The sequence below is a fragment of the Nycticebus coucang genome, chromosome 4 (assembly GCF_027406575.1).
Source record: "Nycticebus coucang isolate mNycCou1 chromosome 4, mNycCou1.pri, whole genome shotgun sequence".
Classification (NCBI taxonomy): Eukaryota; Metazoa; Chordata; class Mammalia; order Primates; family Lorisidae; genus Nycticebus; species Nycticebus coucang.
In genome coordinates this window covers 146,553,402-146,571,194 of record NC_069783.1, presented here as the reverse complement: position 1 = coordinate 146,571,194, position 17,793 = coordinate 146,553,402, and the positions used below count along the sequence as shown (strand labels likewise).

The 17,793-nt window shown below is 52.8% G+C and overlaps 1 protein-coding gene across 1 annotated transcript in view; it reads left to right on the top strand.

The window, feature by feature from the left end:
• The first annotated feature begins 4,509 nt into the window (after window positions 1-4,509).
• The window catches only part of MN1 (MN1 proto-oncogene, transcriptional regulator), a 47,641-nt gene continuing 34,357 nt past the window's right edge, over window positions 4,510-17,793 (top strand). The window contains exon 1 of the mRNA XM_053589508.1: window positions 4,510-8,283. Within this exon, the coding sequence (XP_053445483.1) occupies window positions 4,521-8,283 (3,763 nt within the window). The 5' untranslated portion in view covers window positions 4,510-4,520. The remainder of the gene's footprint in view (window positions 8,284-17,793) is intronic.

Here is a 17,793-nt window from a genome sequence, read left to right as displayed (position 1 = left end):
AGAGGTCTGGGCAGCTCTCTGCCGGCCATTCCAGACTGGTACCTACTTGTTACCAGCTTGGAGCGTCCTTTCCCAGCTCTGGGGTCCCACTTACCCTGTCCAGGAGGCTCCCTCTGGCTGGTGCCAACACACTTAGCTCCCCTGCAGGGAAGGGTCTCTGGGAGGGGAGGAATAATAAGAAGAAAGGCCTTGGGGTGGGACCCTAAGGTTCCTGCTGCTCCTGGCTCTCTCTGTGCCTGCGGGGACTCTGAATTCATCTGAGCACTAGGGGGCAATGTGTCTGTTCCAAAGAAACTCTGTAGGCCCTTGTAGGCGAAGGCACACCCTGGCACAGGCAGGGGCACCCACACCATGGAGGCACACACATCGGCTCATACACGGGCCCAGATGGGCACAGGCTGAGGCACACGCCCTCACACTTGCAGAAAAAGCAGAGCCATTTGAGCAGAGATGCCGGTGCACCAGGGGTGAGGCACACACGTAGGTACACACACAGAGCAGCATGGAGTTGGGGGGCAGATGGCACACGCGCACACATACACACAAACATACACGCACACAAACACACACAGAGTTGTGTACAGCAAATGCACGCAGATGCCTTGCCACCCTCACAAAGCGAAGACACAAAATGCAAGCTCATGCCACCTCCCCGCACATGGGCAGTGTTAAAAAAAGGTGACCCAGACACACACCCTGAACAGAGACACAACTGGGCCCAAACACTCCCTTCTTTCAGACACTCACACACCTTGCAAAGCTAACTCTTGGAAACAGCCCCAGAAAAATACTCCCCCCCACCGGAGTGCAAAGAATTATTCCACAGGAAACCTGACCAGGTGTGCCGGGGGCCCCCACCCAGCCCTTGTGTGAAGTCATGCCTCAAACCTAGCACACACCCCAAGGCGGGTCTCCCCAGACTGCAGGCCTGTGAGCTATTCCTCCCACCCTGGGCCTACCCCGGGGTTCCAGACAGGACCCACCTTGCTCTATTTTCTCCAGACACGGAGATGTAGCCTCCTCACATAGGTGTGTCCTGAGGCACCCACAAGCCAGAGCAGACTGTGTATGTGGCTCAGTGTCATGGACTGTGCAGCCCTTTGCCCATGTGGGTTCCCCCTCCTAAAAACCATTCCCCTCCCTGGCCCCTTTCTTGCCCAGGAGGTTCAAGGTCCCCTCCTGCTCTGGCCTGGGAGCTGCAGAGCCCCAGGGCGCTGCGGGGTGGGGGAGCTCACTGGAACCCTACCCAGGCCCTTTATTTCTTTGTGCCTAAATCAGCAAAGCCTCAGTCTTTTCTCTGGCTCTCACTTCCCTGTCACTTTGCTAAGTAATAATTTCCATGTCCAATTCCATTTCTTTTCTAGTTCTGAAACCTCTAAGCTATCAGCAAGAGGATAGTTCACATGAAAACTAATTACACAAAATCAATATTTAATCACAGACCAACAACCTGATCCTGCAGAAAAATCCTTTAAAAACTCCACTGCCCTGTACAAATACTTCTTCTCCATGCTTATTTATGGACCCCATTTTTGGTGGGGGTAATTTTCATTTTTAATTTCAAAAAGAAAAAAGAATATCTGTAGACATTCACAACAGGGAGGGCCTGAGGAGAGCCTTGGATCTGAGCTTGCTTTGGCTTTCTGAGTTTTAAAGTTGTTGGTTTTTATTATTTGTTTGCTTTTGTTTTTATTTTTATTTTTTGAGGAGTGGGGTGGAGGGTATTTTCTTCCAAATTCTCTCAGACTTTGCTTCCCATCTCACTCCCGGAAATCCGAGCCTTTTTTTCAGGCATGTGGGTTCTGGAATACCCAGTACTACCTCCCCAACAGCAGCTCCTGCGAGCAATGAATCTGTGCACGCGACGTGGTAACTTTTTAACTCCCCGCCCGCGACTCTGGAGTGCTTAATCTACGGTTTTTAAATAAAAAGGGCTCAGGGGTTGATTTTATTATAACGTTTATTTCATTTCAGATTTCATGCGCAATTTAGCAAATGCTAGACAGACTTGGGCGATAAACACTTTCTTTTGTGGGGGGAAAAGGCATTTTTATACACCATGCTTAATTTTATTTAGATTTAATAGCGATATCGGGCCACTTCAAATAAAGTTCTTTTTTTAGCCCCTTCTCCTAAGAAGTTGGTCTGCTAGCAAAATCACCTTGTGCTCTTTTATGGCAAGGAAAATTAAAGGCTCCCCCCCTTCCTTTCCTACGCACACTTTAGGGAGGAACACACACACGGACACACACGGACACGCGCGCGCCCTCACAGGCACACAGAATAAACACCTCCTCTTCTCCCCCCACTTCACCTCTAACTTCCAACTTCTAATTGCAAGATAGATTTCAGCCTCGGTGGGGATCAGGAAGATCTAAACATTTTAACTAAGATTATTGGGATAAATATTTCATAAAGAGCAGGGCAGATATTAAATTACTCCTATTGATTTTAGTATCACAACCCAATTCCGTTCCTTGGCCTCTTCAGTTTAATTGATCTCTTAAGGAGGTCAATCTCGCACCTACGGAAAGGCTGGGCCTTGGAAGGGGTGGCCTGGGCGAGGTGTTCCGTGGCAGATCCCTTTACGCGCGAGTCTTCTCAGGGTTCCCGGCCGCCTAGCATGGTCGCTCCGGCGTTGGATTCATCCAATGTGTCCCTCATCAAGTGTCGGAGTGATTTTGGCTCCTTCGGGCCAAACCCGGTGGCTGAGAACAGGGAGCCACAGACAGTAGGGATGGGGAAGAATTATGAGCGTCTCAGAGAGGGAGGAGTGAGCAAGTGCCCGGATCGCTTGGGAAGAACCCTAACTTCGGGGTTCCCGGTCTCTTTTAACCTCCAAGGAAATCCTAGGGCCGGCTAACTTGGGCGCAGCTAGCGGAGAAGAGAGGGTTCTGCTGAAACGCAGTAGACCCTTAGAGACTTTCCTTGGTGAGGCCAGGGGCTTTGACTGGCGACCCCATTGTCTGAGCGCCCCGCACCGCCCCCTGCCCACCCGGCCGGTCGCGCTCCAGTTGGGGGTGGGGAGTTGGGAACAGAGTGAATGGGAAGGGGGGTGAACAAAGCCAAGCTCCCGCCATTCTCCTCCGCCTGAGCCCTCTCCAGCTCAAAGCGCCCGGAGGCCACGGAGCGCCCCCAGCTCATTGACGCCAGACCCTGAGGCAAGGCGGGCACCTGGGACCCCAGAGCTGGCATAGTGTAGGTTGGTGGCTGGGGCCTCGGCAGGCAGGACCCCGGACCACCTTAAGAGCGAGCCCCGCCCCGGGCCCAGAGCTTGGGCTGCGCTGATTGGTGCAAATGTAATGGCTGAAATTGATTGCTGAAATGCAAAACTTGTTGCTGCTTCTCCCGGCGCTGGGCGAGAGGCAGACACAGAGAGGGGAGCCGAGACCCTCGGAACGCCCCACGCAGCGCCCCCCCGTCAGTCGGGAGAGGGGTGCGCAGACCCCCCGGAGCTGCCCCCGCCCCCTTATTCCAAGCTCCGAGAGCGCCGCCGGAACGCCTTAGCTTGCTCGCCCAGCTTCTGCCCCCCTTCCCCTGGGTCCGAGGGGGACTCGCGGAGCACCTCGGCGCGGAGGCAAGGAACCGGAGCCTCGGAGCGACCCAACTCCTCGTCTTGCTGCTCTCCCGCGCCTCAACGGTGCGCGGAGACTCAGGCTAACTCCAAAACCCAACCGCGGAGCAGAGAAACGGCAGGCGGCGGACCTGGCCGCGGAGCGGCGCGCCGGGAGCAGCGCACCCGCCGCAAAGCACGGAGCCGCGCCTTTCCCCCTACCCTGCGCTCCAATCCCCGGCGTCTGCTGCCTCCCCGGCCTCTCTGCGTTCTCAGCTTGGGGGCCAGCACCCGCGATGCCAGGCGGAACCTCCAGTCTTCCGACCCGCTGAAGAAGCAGTAGCCGGTCGCCTGGAGCTGACGGGGACTGTGCCAGCAGATCGTGCTCCGTGGAGGCTAGGGCTGCGGAGCACTGGGACTCTGGGGGAGGGAGAGGGATTGTTCTGTCGGTGCCCGGCGCAAGCCGCGGCTTTGAAGGGTCTCCCTCCCCTATCCTTAGCAGCTCCGCCAGGAACTCCGGGAGGCTGCGGGCGGCGTCCTGGGGCTCCCCAACAGACCCAATCGGACTTAAGAAGGTGATCTCTCTGCTCTCCCACCCCCCTTTTCTCCCCTTCCCCCCCCCACTTAACTTTTTGTCTCTGTTCACCCACCGCTCCATCTCCTCCCTGCAGACCCACCCGCGGCTGTGCCAACTGCCCAGGGCATGGGTCCCCCAACACAGCTTCTTTAGGCCCAGCGGCCTCGCAAGATATGAGAGGCCCGCCTCCAGGCAGAGCCAGCGCTTCAGGAGAGGAGCTGATAGCCCCTAGCCTTCCCAAGCCAGGCGGGGTGGCGGTGCACGCTGCGCCCCTGCGGTGCTGAGCGTCCCGGAGCGCCCAATCCTGGGCTGGAACGAGTAGCTGGCCGGAGGCGCGCCGCGGAGAGCAAGCTGTCATGCCCTATTGATCTACCCTACCCCCCGCCAAGTATGTTTGGGCTGGACCAATTCGAGCCCCACATCAACAGCCGGAACGCTGGCCAGGGCGAAAGGAACTTTAACGAGACCGGACTGAGCATGAACACCCATTTTAAGGCCCCGGCTTTCCACACAGGGGGGCCACCTGGTCCCGTGGACCCTACTATGAGTGCGCTGGGCGAGCCCCCGATCTTGGGCATGAACATGGAGCCATACGGCTTCCACGCGCGCGGCCACTCGGAGCTGCACGCAGGGGGGCTGCAGGCACAGCCTGTGCACAGCTTCTTCGGCGGCCAGCAGCCTCACCACGGCCACCCGGGAAGCCACCACTCCCACCAGCATCACCCCCACTTTGGAGGCAACTTTGGTGGGCCGGACCCGGGGGCCTCGTGCCTGCATGGGGGTCGCCTGCTAGGCTATGGCGGCGCAGCCAGCGGCCTGGGCAGCCAGCCGCCCTTCGCCGAGGGTTATGAGCACATGGCCGAGAGCCAGGGTCCAGAGAGCTTCGGCCCGCAGCGACCGGGAAACCTCCCGGACTTCCACAGTTCGGGAGCGTCGGGCCACGCCGTGCCGGCCCCGTGTCTGCCGCTGGACCAGAGCCCTAACAGAGCCGCCTCCTTCCACGGCCTGCCGTCCTCCAGTGGCTCCGATTCCCACAGTCTGGAGCCCCGGAGGGTGACAAACCAAGGAGCCGTCGACTCGCTGGAATACAATTACCCGGGCGAGGCGCCCTCGGGACATTTTGACATGTTTTCGCCTTCTGACTCGGAAGGGCAGTTGCCTCATTATGCGGCGGGTCGCCAGGTTCCTGGGGGCGCTTTCCCGGGTGCCTCGGCCATGCCCAGAGCCGCAGGCATGGTGGGCTTGTCCAAAATGCACGCCCAGCAACCGCAGCAGCAGCAACCGCAACAGCAGCAGCAGCAGCAGCAGCAACAGCCGCAGCCGCAGCAGCATGGTGTGTTCTTTGAGCGGTTCGGCGGGACCCGCAAGATGCCCGTGGGTCTGGACCCGGGAGTGGGCTCCAGGCACCCGTTAATGCAACCTCCCCAGCAGGCCCCACCACCCCCTCAGCAGCAGCCCCCGCAACAATCACAACAGCAGCAGCAGCCGCCGCCACCTGGGCTTCTAGTCCGACAGAATTCCTGCCCGCCCGCGCTCCCGCGGCCCCAGCAGGGCGAGGCGGGCACGCCCAGCGGCGGCCTGCAGGACGGAGGCCCCATGCTGCCCAGCCAGCACGCTCAATTCGAATATCCCATCCACAGGCTGGAGAACCGGAGCATGCACCCTTACTCCGAGCCGGTTTTCAACGTGCAGCATCCTCCTCCGCAGCAGGCGCCCAACCAGCGGCTGCAGCATTTCGACGCGCCCCCCTACATGAATGTGGCCAAGAGGCCGCGCTTCGACTTCCCTGGCAGCGCGGGAGTGGACCGCTGCGCTTCGTGGAACGGCAGCGTGCACAACGGCGCTCTGGACAACCACCTCTCACCGTCTGCCTACCCGGGCCTACCCGGCGAGTTCACGCCGCCGGTGCCCGACAGCTTCCCCTCTGGGCCGCCCCTGCAGCACCCGGTCCCGGACCACCAGTCCCTGCAACAGCAGCAGCAGCAACAGCAGCAGCAGCAGCAGCAGCAGCAGCAACGCCAAAACGCGGCCCTCATGATTAAACAGATGGCGTCGCGGAATCAGCAGCAGCGGCTGCGCCAGCCTAACCTAGCCCAGCTAGGCCACCCCGGGGACATGGGCCAGGGCGGCCTGGTGCATGGAGGCCCGGTAGGCGGCTTAGCTCAGCCAAACTTTGAGCGCGAAGGCGGCAGCGCGGTCGCGGGGCGCCTGGGCACCTTCGAGCAGCAGACGCCGCACTTGACGCAGGAGAGCCCGTGGTTCCCAGGTGCGCACCCACCTCCCGGAGACCTACTGCCCCGTAGGATGGGTGGCTCGGGCCTGCCAGCTGACTGTGGCCCGCACGACCCCAGCCTGGCGCCTCCCCCACCGCCTAGCGGCTCTGGGGTGCTGTACCGGGGCCCTCTGCAGGAGCCTCTGAGAATGCCCGGGGAGGGCCACGTGCCCGCGCTGCCCTCGCCGGGTCTGCAGTTCGGAAGCAGCCTGGCTGGCCTGGGCCAGCTGCAGTCGCCTGGGGCTGGGGTAGGGCTGCCCAGCGCTCCTTCAGAGCGCCGGCCACCTCCGCCAGACTTCGCTGCGCCGGCGCTGGGGGGTCAGCCCGGCTTTCCGTTTGGTGCAACAAGCCGGCAGGCCACGCCGCATGGCGGTCCAGGCGTGAACTCACCCCCAAGCACCGGCGGGGGTGGTGGCAGCTCAGGCGGCGGCGGGGGTGGAGGTGGCGCCTACCCGCCACAGCCTGATTTCCAGCCCAGCCAGCGCACCTCGGCCAGTAAGCTGGGCGCGCTATCTCTGGGCTCCTTCAACAAGCCCAGCTCCAAGGACAACCTGTTCGGCCAGAGCTGCCTGGCTGCACTCTCCACCGCTTGCCAGAACATGATTGCCAGTCTAGGGGCCCCCAACCTCAACGTGACCTTCAACAAGAAGAACCCCCCCGAGGGCAAGAGGAAACTGAGCCAGAACGAGACCGACGGCGCAGCCGTGGCCGGTAACCCGGGCTCGGATTACTTCCCGGGAGGGACTGCTCCTGGGGCCCCAGGACCAGGAGGCCCGTCTGGGACTAGTAGTAGCAGCAGCTCCAAAGCCCCGGGGCCGCCCAACACGCCGGCCCAGGGGGACGGCACCAGTCTCTCCCCCAACTACAACCTGGAATCAACGTCGGGGAATGATGGCAAGCCAGTTCCCGGGGGTGGTGGGCGGGGACGGGGTCGCAGAAAAAGGGACAGTGGTCACGTGAGCCCCGGGACCTTCTTTGACAAGTACTCCGCAGCTCCGGACAGCGGGGGTGCACCTGGGGTGAGCCCAGGGCAGCAGCAAGCATCAGGCGCCGCCGTCGGGGGAAGCTCTGCGGCCGAGACTCGCGGGGCAACGACACCCCACGAAAAGGCGCTCACGTCACCATCGTGGGGGAAGGGGGCTGAGTTGCTCTTGGGGGACCAGCCGGACCTCATGGCGTCCCTGGACAGCGGGGCCAAATCGGCCGGCAGTTCGCCACACGTGGGCGAGTTCGCGTCAGATGAGGTGAGCACGAGCTACGCCAACGAGGACGAGGTGTCCTCCAGTTCTGACAACCCCCCAGCCCTGGCCAAAGCGAGCAGGAGCCCTCTGGTGACCGGCTCGCCCAAACTCCCTCCCCGTGGGGTAGGCCCCGGGGAGCACGGACCGAAGGCGCCCCAACCCGCGCTCGGCCTGGGTATCCTGTCTACCTCTACCTCCACCCCTGACAGCTACGGCGGCGGCGGGGCCCCGGGCCATCCCGGCACGCCGGGCCTGGAGCAGGTCCGGACCCCTACAAGCAGCAGCGGCGCACCGCCCCCCGACGAGATCCATCCCCTGGAGATCCTGCAGGCGCAGATCCAGCTGCAGAGGCAGCAGTTCAGCATCTCAGAAGACCAGCCTCTGGGGCTCAAGGGTGGCAAGAAGGGTGACTGTGCCGTCGGGGCCTCTGGCGGACAGAACGGCGACAGCGAGCTGGGCAGCTGCTGCTCCGAGGCGGTCAAGAGTGCCATGAGCACCATCGACCTGGACTCGCTAATGGCGGAGCACAGCGCTGCCTGGTACATGCCCTCTGACAAGGCCCTAGTGGACGGCGCAGACGACGACAAGACCCTGGCGCCTTGGGAGAAGGCCAAGCCCCAGAACCCCAACAGCAAAGAAGGTATATGCGCATTTGTTCCCTTCCACTTCCCCAAGACCCGAACCATCCCCGATTCAGGCCTCTGGGGGTTTGGAGGGCACAGGTCTTCCTAACCCTCAACTCAGAGCTGGGTGCCCCTCTTCTGCTACACCAAGGGCTGCAGGACAGACTTCCACCCCCAGCTGCTGCCAGGCGGATTTTAGTGCCACAGAAAGGCAAGGATTGACTCCTCAGCTCTTGGGGAATCACTGTAGAGTTACCTGGCCCCACCCCCAGTTGCAGTGGAGTCGCCCCATGCGTAGCACGTTGCTAGGCCCCTTTAAGACGCCTCGCCCATTCCTGCGGTTCCACGATTCCACTTTCTAGGAGTTTCATCCCCTTCTCCGGGCAGGACATCTGAGAAGTTGTGTTAATGCTGTCCCTCCTTCTCCCAGTTAGCCAGCCTATAGCATGAGTTCTCTTAGAAGCCAGTTCTCCCGAAAAAAAAGTTACCAGCCTTAAGTGCCAGCAGCATCACTTGGAGGCAATGCCTAATTTGACATTTGTTCCTAATGAATAGCTGTTTTGTCTCTTTTTAACTATTAAAGTTTCATTGACGAACTGGAGACCTGTGGGGGTTGTAGGAGGCAGGGAACCTTTTCAGTGAGCTTCCCTGTGACATTTGGCGGTGGGGGTGGGTGGGGGGTGGAGTCTGCCTGACAGAGACCAGACCACTCCATCAGGACATCATTTGTGTATGGGGATATGGATATATATTCTTAAGACACAAAGGACCCACGGTTTGTCAATATCTCCCTTGGCTTTGGTGACAGATGTCCGGTCCCAGCTCCCTTTTGCATTCTATTCTTAACTAGGCCTGGAGGCCATGAAGGTGGGAGGGGTGGGGTTAGTAAACCCACTTCATTCCAGTTAAAGTAATAATACTTCTTTTTAACCTAAAGATAACCAGGCTGCAGTAGATATCATTTTATTTTAATGCAGCTTTTTTACCTTAAAAATATATACTGTGCATAGTTAATGGCTTCTTAAAATCAGGTAACATCATTTTTCTTTTTTCTTCTTATCTTTTTCTTTTAAGCCCTAGTTGAATTCTCTTGGTTTCACGGGGCAGAATATTCCCAGTGGCTGAGAATTTAACCCTGTCTTTTAAAATATCTGCCTGCTGATTCTTGCCCTCTCTTAGAGTCCTTTGCTCCTTTGCCTTCATTTTCCTCGCCCTCTCCACATCCTACCTTCTCTTGACCCTGGATTGAAGGTGTGGCTAGGTTTTAGAATGGGATGGGGGCGGGAGGTGCAGGAGGAGAAGGAAAGGGTGTAAGGTGGGAGTTGGGTGGTTCAGAACTTGGGGTTTTCAAGGTCCCCATCCCTAGGGTACTTTTTCCCCTGCTTGGGTTTTCTAATTCATGAATGCGGCTTCTCTGCTTTTCTCTTTGTTCCACGGTTACTGCTCAGCCCGGGACGCCCCTGACACTCTCTCTCATTTGAAGCTGGGTGTTTAGCATGCACAGCAGACCCTGTGGCCAGCATCAGCATTCTGCAGGCTTCTCCTAGGCAAGGCCATAAATTGGTTAGTTTGGGACCCTCAGCTTCTTCTCCCTTTTTTTCCCCCTTTTAAAAATGGAGTTGGACACAGCATCTTGGTTGCTAACACCCTCCGCCCCCTTTTATTTTCTTGTACACAACATCTAGATCTGGCCAGATCGATAGCTGGTTAGCACAAATCTCAGCCCTGTCACTTCTACCTGGCCTGGCTTGGCCTCCCCTCCCCCTTGTCCCTCCTCCCCACACAGTAATTAAGAACATATTGGCCAAAATGGGGTGAGGAAAGTTAAAAAAAAATGCAACCAAACAAACCTGATTTAGAGAATTAATAAAGAAAAATCAGTAGCTCTTGGCCTTTGAGTCTTTTAAAGAGTGTTGGTAGCCCAGTCAGAGGGTATAGGGCTGTTTTAATGAGATTTTTTTTTTTTTTTTTAAGTGTCTGTCTCCAACCCCTTCCAAGTCATTCCTTTGATTGGGGGAAGATGCAGGCTGTGAATGAAGAAATGTCAGTAAAGAAATGTTGTGTTTGTTTTATTATCACAGTCAGAGGAGCGAAAATATTTTTTGGAAACAGATGCTAGTCACTTTTAGGTTGATTTCTCCTATAAGGTAAATGAGGCTCTCCTCTGCACTGGGGAGGACCAGGACTTCCTTCAGGGACCAGTGGGACTGGCTGCCTTATAAGCATAGGCAGGGACACCCACTTGACCTCCTTTGTTTTCTACTCTGTGAGGTGGGAAGGACAGTTTCCTAGATAAAGCATTGAATTGAGGCCACTCAAAGATTCTGCAGCCCTGGGATTGCTAGTTAAGGCTTTATAAGGTATCTGCATCCGATTCCTGCTCCCTTACTGGTAGTAAATAAGGATGATTAAACTTTTCATTATGATAACACCCTGCAGTTCCATCTGCACATGTTGTATAAATAGGCACACAGAGCTTTCTAGAGGCCCCCAAGTCCCCCGGCTGAAAATCAGAGTGAAGTATGCCACTTTTGCAATAGAGTCGGGGAAAAAATAAAATTAAAGCAAAACCTTCTACCTTTCTTTAAAAACCATGCCCACGATCCTCTTAGTCACCACCACCAGTAGTGGTGACCAATGGCCTTGAATATATCTCCTCTAGGTTCCAGCCCTGACAAGCATTTTTTCCCACATACCTCCCCCCTTTCAGGAAAAACCCATTTTTGTAACGATATTTTATTTTGTCACACTGTAAAACACGCCAGTACTAATGTGATTAAATATTAACACCGTTTCTGAAATTCTTCGCTCCAATGACAAAATACGAGTCTGTATTTAACAAAATGATCTGTGCTCGGATTGGAGGGAACGAATAAGTCTTCAGAACTGCGCAAGGCGTGCGGCCTTCGAGACGTGCCCAGATTATCTTATGGGCTTTAGATGTCCTTGGGAGGGGAGGGAACTTGACTGGCAAGTTGCAGTTCTCACAAAGTCTAGGCTAGAATCACATGTGACTATGATTTTTTTTTTTTTTTAACTAGGAAAGGTAATCTCTCCAAATTATGCTTCCCTTGACTTTTTAGTCAACTCACCAGATAACTTTTATATAATGAAATCCTACATCTGATCATGAGGCTCTGTTTGTACCACCTTGGGATGGGGAAAGGGTGACGTTATGGAAAAGGGGGAAAAACAGGCTAAGTTTGGGCCTATTTAGTCATCTCTTAAATCAGTGAAGATTACATAAATTGAAAATAGTTTCCAAATGCATCCACCTATCTTCATAATAGGTGTGCAGTTGTGGAAGAATTTCAAAACTGAGAGAGAAGGAGAACTAGTGATAGAGTAGAGATAATAAATACTAAGTTGGAAAAAGCACGTTTTCCCTTCCCTGCCTTTGATGACTTTCAGAAGTTGAATTAACTGTATTCTGTAGTAAGTTTATCCCTGCCAAACTTCCTTTCCCTTGGTGGCTCTCTATGTTGAAAACAGGGACGGTCTAGAAACACCCTTTCACACACATGGAAATGGGAGCGGTCTTGGTACATGCTCTGTGCTCAATCCTGCCCTTTTTGGAAGTATGATATTTTTACAATGATGTGGAAGAAATTTTTGGAATTTCATGCTTCTCTGTGTTCCAGGCAGAACAGAGCAAGCAGCACTGAGAAATACTAGGTAGGCAGGATTTGAACATTGAATTTCTTTAGACGTGGGGCAGATGTGGGGAGGGGCAGCCCTGGTAGGTCCCAGCCTCCTAGCAAAGCACCTTTTCTCCAGTCCTTTCCCCTCCTCCCCACAGCGTGGAGAGAATTTTTAAAGCTCACTCAGACTTGTTTGGGGGAAGGCAAGGAGTTTTGCAGTCCTGTTTCCCTGGAAATCACTCAGCAAGGGTTGCATGCCTTCATGTGACTTTTGCGCCTCCGGAAGATGTAACCCAAAACTTTGCAGGTGTTAATCAGGGGTAATGTAAACAGATAGGGCCCCCTTTGTGCAGCTGACGTTCAGGGCTTGCCTGCTCCCTGGCTAGTCTAGGACATACAACTACTGTTCTTTGGGGCTTGTTTAATATTTCATGGCTGTAATAAACCTGTCTTCTTTGCCCGCCTCCCGACATAAAACCCCAACCTAGCACACATCTGCAATTATACATTTCTACTAAATATTAATAAAGGACAAGGATGTTTTAAGGGGCTCAAGCTTAGCGGTGTTGAACTTGTCATGGTCTCTGCCACTGGACTTTTCTGGCTGTTTGGATTTTAAATAGCTATTGCCTTCTAATAGGCAATGTGTACTTAGATATTCATATGTATAAATATATACAGTTTTTATAGATTGAAGGACTTTCCTCGGGTATAGCTTTCTTTAATATAAATTCATTTAGATTTCTTGCCAGGCCCCTTTAGACCGGAAATAAGAGACTGTTGAAATGTACTTCTATTTTATTGAGGTTTCTAAGAAAGGAGCGAGGGTTGGTTAATCTAATTTCTCTTTCTAGCAATGAAATTCTATGATTCCTGATATGATTTTGTTTGCCTGACAGAGGTATTTAAATTTCCACAAAGAATCTTAATAGGTTTTAACTTCTCGCCAAGAAGTTACTTGATACCTTCTGCTGATACAAAATATACATCTTTAATAAACAGTCTGGGAGGACCAGGTGAAATGAGAGGAGGAAATTCTTCCCACCGTGGAAGGACCAACTTGAGTGTATTGTTGGGCTTTCACAGTATCTTCTAAACTCATTCTGTGCTGGAAAATTTAGTGGAATCACTTGTGACTTGCTTCTCCCCACTTGAGTGACAATGACGTTGGATCCGTTTCTCTGCCCAGGGAGTGATCAACTTTGCCGAGAGCATTTAGGCGATAAATACTCTTGGTAAGGAATACTGTATTTACCTCTGTTTGGTTATTTTTAGAGATTAAAAGGCTGTAGCTTTATATAATAGGATCAGTGTCTGGGGAGTGTGTGAGAGCAAGCAGGCCTCCCAAGTGCATCACAACATAAGAACATCAAACCCTCTCCTGCCAGCAGGGTCCTCCGTTTATTGAGGGTCCTCTGAAGCCAGTGAGTTCACCTTCTATCCTTTTCCCACCGATGCTTACTTGTTCTACCCAAATCTTTGGTCTGTAGGGGCCAGAATAGCCCAGCCTCATCGTTTTGACTCACGTCAGGATTTCAACTCGCTGGCCATGTGTTTGTTTTAGGACCGCGTCTATATTTAGGTGCGTCTTGGGTGGACAGATTTGAGTGTGGGGTTTGATCGCTCATGGCGGAGTTGTTGATATATACATGAATGCGTGATTGAGAAGAGAGACATTTGGAGGAAATTTTTCAAGTTTCCTCGACTCTCTCTCGCGTGCGCACACACGCCAAATGGAGGGGTCTGGGGCTGTGTTTCAGGGGGAGGAGAGCAAGGCCCCCCCCTTCCAATTCAGCGTGTGAAGGAGCCCCCCTCTCTCCCCCTCACCCCATCCTGGAACACACACATATACATATGCATGGCCAAGGGTATTTCCATCAACTCTGGACTCCCTCCTCCAGTTCATTCCTAATCTGCTTTCCGAAGGCGAGTGAGGAAATGGAGCTAACCCTGCAGTCTCTATGGCTTTAGCTGACAGGTTCTGATTCTGCAAAGGACTGAATGAGCTCCAGTCCTAAAAATAGAGGGAGGATATTGAAGATCCTAATTATGAAATCTCAGCCTCTTTGATCTGGAGTGTATTTCAGTAGCAGACACACGGCGCCCCTTGCTGGGTTTTGTGCGTGAGCCTGCGTGGAGGTGTTTCTCTGGCTGAGTTCAGCTAACACCAGTTTCCTGCCAGGAAAGGAATCTTTGAATCAGCGCCTCCCCCACCTCCCCATGCCCCCCACCCCACCCCCACCAGTGGTGGGAAGCCAGTGCTGCTTCTCATTTATGGAAATTCCTCTCCTTTATTGTAATCTTTTGGTACCAACGATGTGGTGGAGACTGTGCGGGGCTTTCAAATTAGTCACGGCCCTGCCTGCAGGATCCCTCTGTGTCCTGAGGCACAACAGCTCAGCCGGAGTCCCCAGCTCAGTGCCACCCAGGGTCCCCGGGAATGGTTGAAACAGGACCTGAAGGACAAGATGGTTCTGGGGCTCAGGCACTTTTCACTTGATGCCCTCTCCCAGCACAAAGGTGGCCCTGATCCTTTCCTGCCGTCTTCCGAGGACACGACGAGGGTAGGCATTCAACACGCAGTCGCACCCAAGCATTCAGCTGCTTTGTAGAGTATGGCTGAGAAGATACCCTGTTGGGTGTGCACTTCCAGGGGACAAAACCTCCAAACTTATTTTGTGACCAGGATCAAAAAGCAGAGTTAAGTTTCCATTTGCTCGAGTGGGCAGGGACGTTTGAAAGACATTATTTTCTCAGGGTGTAATTATTATAGATGCTGAGACCTGCTTTGTTTGCCGGCCTGCATTTTAATCAGCAGCCTCTGAGGTTTGGGAAGCAAATGGAGTGTCTGCTCCCAACACAATATTTGCCCAGAGGGAAGGGGCTCCAAGGGGAGAAATTGCCACAGGTTTCCCCGAATCTTGAGATCCAAGGGTCTGTTTCAGCCTCCTGATAATCTTGCAGTTTTGGTCTGATATAGCCACATTAGAATAGTACCCTTGATACATACAGAGTGGGGTGGGGGTTCATTGTAGCCATGGTGTCCCAAATTCTTACTCTCCCTATTGGCTGAGAAAGCTGGTAGGTTTTCATAACCACTGCTTCCTTGTGAAGCTGGATCAAAGAGAACTTTATAGCAAGTGTGTGTATATCCTTTGACAATTTACACATCATTTTAGGGACCCAAATGCCCTTTAAACATAAGGCAATTGAATTGAATAGTTTGGAGTTCTTAGCACGTTCGTGGTAACATGCTGGCTGTCTCTGATAGTCCCAGAAGGAACATCTTACATGGAATGGACATGTCCAAAAAGGGAGGGGGAAAAAGCATAAACCAATAAATATCCCAAGAGAAAGCAAGTTTTTATATTCTGATCTTTAAGGCTCAGGGTCTGGTAAACTCAAGTTGCTCCACTTCCCTTAGAGCTTGTAGGATCAGCAATGTGAGTTAAGTCTCTGCCTTAACCTCTCATCTTCGATTTCTCTGTGGAAAATCTTGAACTTCCCCAAAATGTGTAGAACTAGGATTCTGATTCTTTCGTTGTTCTCTGGTTTTCTGGGTTGAGTCTGACTTCCTTGTGCTAGTATTTGGTTTGGGTAAAGGGCGATGTGTTGGAATACTGGTTTTAGAGAAACGGGGGGACCCTTTGGTGAAGGCATATTTGAGACCCATTGCTGTCAAAGATGTTTGGCAAGTTGGGTGCTTCGAAGATAACTGGGAAGAGAAACGGGTCTTGTTTTATCTCCTGCATGTCTCAAAAAACGATCTCCGCCGTTACTCAGAAATAGGTCATTGTTATGCCTTTGGAGGAAACGTGGAGAAACTTTGGTGCCATGACACCCCTACAGTTTTGTTCCTCCTGGTTCTTCCTCCGGCAGCCTGTCTTGTAAGGACTTATAGACTCATCCGATTGTGCAGCATTAAAATTAGTTGTTCCTTCTTGTTGCTGATAAGAATTTGAAAGAGTTTTGGGCAGGAAGCTTTCATTTGATTTCAAAGCTCCAGACGCACCTTTCCCTGGAGTGATGTGGTTTCCAGGACTTTCTGATGCCATTGGCCTTGCGTGGTGTGGCTGGGAGATCCCCCTGGCCTGAAGTCAAGGGGGCCCCAGTGTGCCTGGCTGTAACTGGGAGCTCCTGTGAGACGACAGTTGATGCGTGAACCCCTCTGTGCATCTACACACACACGTGCATTCACATGCACACACACACAATGCCTCCTGTTCTTCTGGTCATTCAGGACAGGGTGAGGTGTCAAAAAAAGATACGACCCTTTTCAGTTACTATGAAGCAGTGTTTTCAGATGCTCTTGGATCTTGGAATATAAGCATTGTCAAATGATTGGCAATGATCATCAGGTTAAATAAAATACTTCCGAGGAACCATCTTCTGACCAGGAAGGGGTATAGGATTGTCAGCCAAAAACTTAGCCTGCTTTGAAATCACCAAAGCTCAGACTTCCAGAGAAAGCGACGGTTGGTGGAGAATTCCCTGAGAAGTTAATTGGTTCTCCCCTGTCCTCGTGGACTGTTTGAAAAAGCTCTTGAAAGATTTAGGGCCCAGGTCCTGATGTGGACAATCTACCCCATTTTCCAATGAACTAGATGGCAGAGAGGGAGAGAGAGAGAAAGAGAAAGAAAGAAACACTCCCAGTTAGGAAAAGTAGTTGGAAATTGGGGTACAGTTAATTTTCTTGGGGTTGGGGGCTGTGGTTGAGGGATGGATGGAGCCAGGAGAAATATGTTCATATGAACTGAAATGTTATATGCCAATTCTTGGGGTTCAGGAGTGGAAAACAATTTATAAATATGGAAGTCATTTGTAACAACAGTTCCTGGGCAGGTCTGAGGGTGCGTAAATTGCTTAGGGGCCAGTGTTGGCCATCGCAAAGGACAGAGAGTGTTTGGTGAGCTTTCCTTACTGAACCTGGGGCTACCCTATCACTGCAGATGTACAAGGGATGTAGACATGGGAACCCAGCCCTGGACGGGATGTCACATTGTGGGTCTATTAGCAATTACGGCTCATTTCTGTTTAGGTAATAGCCGAGGCAGGCTATTGGTGGGATAAAGACTCAGACAGGCCCTGGGTAGGTTGAATACCAGTATTAATGTGCCTATGGCCAACTCCTGTGGAGGGGTTGAGGCTCAGGCCTCTTCATAAAAGAGGGATGATGGGCGTAAGGATGAGAAAAGTGAGTGACCTTTATTCTGGTGACCCTGCAAGTGGCCACAGGGTCTTCCCTCCTAGCACCAAGCCCCTTCCGGCATAATCTACCTTTCATATTCACTGCAGGCAGGTCCCACTGCCTTGAAACACAAGTGTGCCCTGAGATGCCCTCCCACACAATGTATATTTTTTTCCTTTTTCTGAATGGTAGGCAAAAAGGGAACTAAAGTAAGTGACAAATTCAGCAGGAGGGAGATTTCCCTGACTCACGATAAACCAAACGTGGAAAGGAGTTGGAGAAATTAGTCTCCTCTTTCCTCCCATTCAGGGGGCCTCAGGTTGTCCAGCCTTCAGAAGCCCCTATTGCCTTTATAGAGAGGCCTAATTGGCTAAAAACGCATTGGTCATTTTTATCCTCTGCAATGTAACTTTTGGTGGCTGTTTAGTATTTGAGAGAAGGGAGGCTATGGCCAAAATTTGGCTTTTAAAAACAAGAGCAATTTCATGATCCTTATGCCGTGACTATTTCTAAATTGTCTGGGCATAAAGCTTTGGATGCCTTTTGCCAGTTTCGGCCTGTGTGCACGCCTCCAAGCACGCACACACGCAGGCCTAAGAAATCTCAAGGAGAAATGAAAAAATAATTTTTTTCCCTAGAAGAAACTCATACAAAGTTTTGGCTCCATTCAGTTTGAAGTAGATGCCTATTGATCTCAG